The sequence below is a fragment of the Limulus polyphemus genome, unplaced genomic scaffold (genome assembly GCF_000517525.1).
Source record: "Limulus polyphemus unplaced genomic scaffold, Limulus_polyphemus-2.1.2 Scaffold4159, whole genome shotgun sequence".
NCBI classification, from domain to species: Eukaryota; Metazoa; Arthropoda; class Merostomata; order Xiphosura; family Limulidae; genus Limulus; species Limulus polyphemus.
Genome location: NW_013669769.1, coordinates 68,534 through 72,418, shown reverse-complemented (window position 1 = coordinate 72,418; position 3,885 = coordinate 68,534). Strand labels below are relative to the sequence as shown.

Genomic DNA, 3,885 nt, shown 5'->3' with positions numbered 1-3,885 from the left:
CTGCATTCAGCATACCACGTTGCACACAAAAATTGATGTTCATATGTGTTTTTAATATTTACTTTTAAATTAAGAAATTAAATAATATGTAATACTAAAATTTAAATTATAATCTACAGTTTAATACCAAACTTAATGGCATAAATTCATAAAATAGTAGTTCAATAAAATTTTGAATGTGAGTTAACAAACTTGACATGACCTTTGACCTGTGACCCACGTGTAAGGGGTTAAATAAATTATAAAAGTGTTTATGGTTTATTTTTAACTTTTTTTTTTATTGGGCCATGTGTGACCTACTTGTGAGCATGCTACTGTGGATCTGAAGGTCCATCATTTATGTCCTGTTGCTGAAGAAAAACAATGAATCATGCTCCATACTTTGGGGCCAAGCGTGCATTATAAGAGTGATTGTTAAATCCCACTATTTGAGTACCTTGGGTGCTGTCAACTAGTTGCATTCCTTCAAATCTGCAAGTTCAAAATTGGGAACAGGTAGAGCAGATAATCCTTGTGTAGCTTTGCAGAAATATCCAGATTGACTATTTCCTTTCATATTGTAATCCAGGCCTATTTTTTGTTTTAGAAATTGGATCAACAAATTTTGCATTTGAACTTCAGTTTCATATAAACTGTAATTTTTGAATCATCCTAGGCCATACATGTAACAAAAAAGGACAAACAAACAGAGAGATTTGGAAATATTGTTTATTAATCTCGTTTTGGCTTTATTTTAATGATTTAAATGTTTAATTTTGTTTGCTGTATCTCTTATTAAACTGTCCAGAATTATTTCCACATGTCTCAGTCTAAGTCCTGGATTAAATCCTGCTTAAAGTACATTTTAATGTAGTGTATATTCCCTTCTGATAAATTTTGCTTGGCGATTTTTTTTAGATGCTGGAAGAACAGCAAAGGTTGATGGAGGAGAAGAAAAAGGAAGAAGAATTGTTTCTTCTGCAGCAACAGGCACTCTTGGAAAAACGTCGTGAAGAAGACAGCAAACAACAACAACAGCAGGTAACTCTAACTTCTAGTTTGTATTTTTTATATTTTAGTATGTTTGATGTAAAATAATGATTCAGTTCTCTATTTTTTGTGGTGTCAAGGTTTGACCTTTAATAATATGAAAAGCAGCTTTTTAATAAGAACATTTTCAGTTCTTTTCTCTATTATTATTTTGGATTTTTGTATTGGTTCACAAGAGAGCAAATGATTTAAGTTTTAGGCATTATAATGTATTAAACACGCATAATATAGAAATGTTAGCTGTAAATAGTATATGTTTGTAACTCTAAGACACAAAGTGTATACATTATATAATGAAAGGAGAAATCGAAGACATGGTGACAGTGTATGTAGCCACAGATTATGTGCTACAGTTAGTGATTTTCCAAAAGCATAATAACATAAAAACAATCTGAATATTGGACAGTGAGATACCATGTTTTTTCCACAGTGCTTAATGATTTGAGTAATACGTGTGTTATTATGTAATTTTCATACTAAAAATTTTAAACAGACTTAATTTTTATATTATTTTGGCTAAAGGCTTACAAAGTATGTTTAGTCACATTTATATTGTTTTAGCCAATTTTTTTCATTTGTATACGATGTACAAGGGAATGGGGATGAATACCTGGCATCATTATAATTGACTTTCATCTACTTGTATCTACCTTACCAGTTGTTAATTAATTCTTTGTAAGTTTTTCTGTTACTGTAGAAACACAACGATTTTTTCCCTTTTTAAAATTTAACATTTTATTCATCATTGTACGATACATATTAGTGTACTAAATTCGGTAGAGAATCCAATTTACATAAAGTATTTCATGTTTTAGATTTTATTTTGTGTACTTCCAACATATGAAGAATATACTTTAAATAACACTCGCAAAGCAGTGTTAGATGATTTAGTGAAACGAAGCATTATTGTTCGATTACTTCATGTTCTTTGAGGTAACGTGATATTGAAAGATTTTTTGCTGCATATCTTTCCACTTATTCAATTTTAAGCAGAATAGTATGTATTTTATTTATGTAACTTTTATTCAGTCATTCGGCCATTGTTTCACAACTGATGTTTAAGGAGGATAAAAATAAATATTTTGTGTTTGCGACTTAAACACGATGTGTTTTTGCTTTTGTGTATTATTTGTTTCCATGTAGATAATTAACTTGCTGAGCAAAATATTTTATGATAATTTTTCATGTTGTTTCATAAATTCCTTTATTGTGTGCATTATGTTCCAGAAAATGCTCATGATATATTTTAGTTGTTTATATTTTGTTGTGCAACTTCAAAAATAAATGAGCATATCTATCTATATATTTGTTTCTTTTAAGAGCAACATTAAGTAATGCAGTTGAACTAGTAGATTTAACCATGTGATATTTGATAACTGTAGGCAATACCAATAACACAGCTTGTTCTTTCTTTAAAAACTAGAATACTATTCTGTGTATCTGAATTATAACTCTTTTTATACTTTTGTTTATCTGTTTATTATCTGTCTTTAAATGTAACTGTTTTCTTTTTGTACATAGGTCATTACAACAGTACATTTACCTCCAGGCCCACCACCTGTTGTGGCATCTACAGTACCAATACCATTACCTGGACCTCCACCTCCACCACACACCACTTTTGGTGTTGGTATGCCAGTGACCACCTCTACTGTTCATCACATTGTTCACACCAGCATGGCACACCCTCCTCCTTCTGTCCCTGCCCCTATGCCTCCTCCTGTCCCCTCCATGAATCAAGTGGCCCATATCCCTCCACCACAGCCAACTGGTACAAGTATTCCCGTCACTACAGCTCGGCCACATATGATGATGCCAACATCCCTTCCTCCAAGCATGAGTATAGCTCCACCTGGAATACGTCCTCCTACGTCTTTTCCTCCAACATCTATGGGTGCCCCGCCACCCATGATGGGGCCACAACCTCCTACCATTCATCCTCCACCTCCTGTTACGCGTCCAGTAGCTCCACCTCCACCCAGCACTATGTCAAACTACCAAGGAGTGCAGAATAATATTCAAATAAGAGTCATTTCTAGGACACCACCACAGACAGAAAAAACTCCTACTACCCAGTCTACAACAAATGTAAGTATATTCAAAGAAAGCTAATGTTCTTACATATTTTGTTCGATTAAGTATATCAGTATGACATTAAACATCTTTATCAAGGAGATAGGGTACTGTTTCATCTAGTATGATACATATCTGAGTTACTATGACAGACCTTTTAATATGATATTTATAGTTTTATATATTTAATATTCCCCACTATATTGATAGGGAAACTTAAAATTTTATTAATTATTGGTATTAGAAATTTTATTATAAGAATTATCACAGTTATTAGTGAAGTGATTAATTTAAATTTTAGAATAACTTCTGCATTCAAAACTTAAAATCAGAAGCATCTGTACACAAGACTATTAGATGGGTATTGAATAACAAGTTATCAGCCATCTTTAGCTAACTTTTCATGCACATGTTTTAACATTGGAATCTAGCTATTGAGGTTGAAACTGTAGATACACAAAACATACATTTTTAAAGGCTTGATCTAAGCAGATTTAAATGCAACATTGTGGGAACATATTGAAATTGTAGTAGATTATGGATATTCATCCAACTTCATTTTAAATACATGGTAGTCATTTCCTAACAATTAGGGATTTACGATAACTACAGGGAATTACAGGCTTTGTGGGTTTAGAAACTTAAAAATGATTTTGTTAGCATTTTTACTTGATTACTATTGAATCTTTATTTGTCTGAATGGTTCCACATCACCAAGTCAATTTAGATATTAGAGATTTTAATACCAGAATTTAATGATTAATATCAAAAGTGAAGAAAGTT

General features: G+C 31.9%; 1 protein-coding gene across 2 annotated transcripts in view; it reads left to right on the top strand.

Annotated features, from left to right (window-relative positions):
- Nucleotides 1–3,885, top strand: part of LOC106470687 (splicing factor 3B subunit 2-like) — a 56,357-nt gene that overhangs the window by 12,498 nt on the left and 39,974 nt on the right. For both annotated transcript variants that reach the window (XM_013931247.2, XM_013931248.2), the window contains exons 5-6: nt 898–1,020; nt 2,551–3,117. In XM_013931247.2, the coding sequence (XP_013786701.1) occupies nt 898–1,020; nt 2,551–3,117 (690 nt within the window). The remainder of the gene's footprint in view (nt 1–897; nt 1,021–2,550; nt 3,118–3,885) is intronic.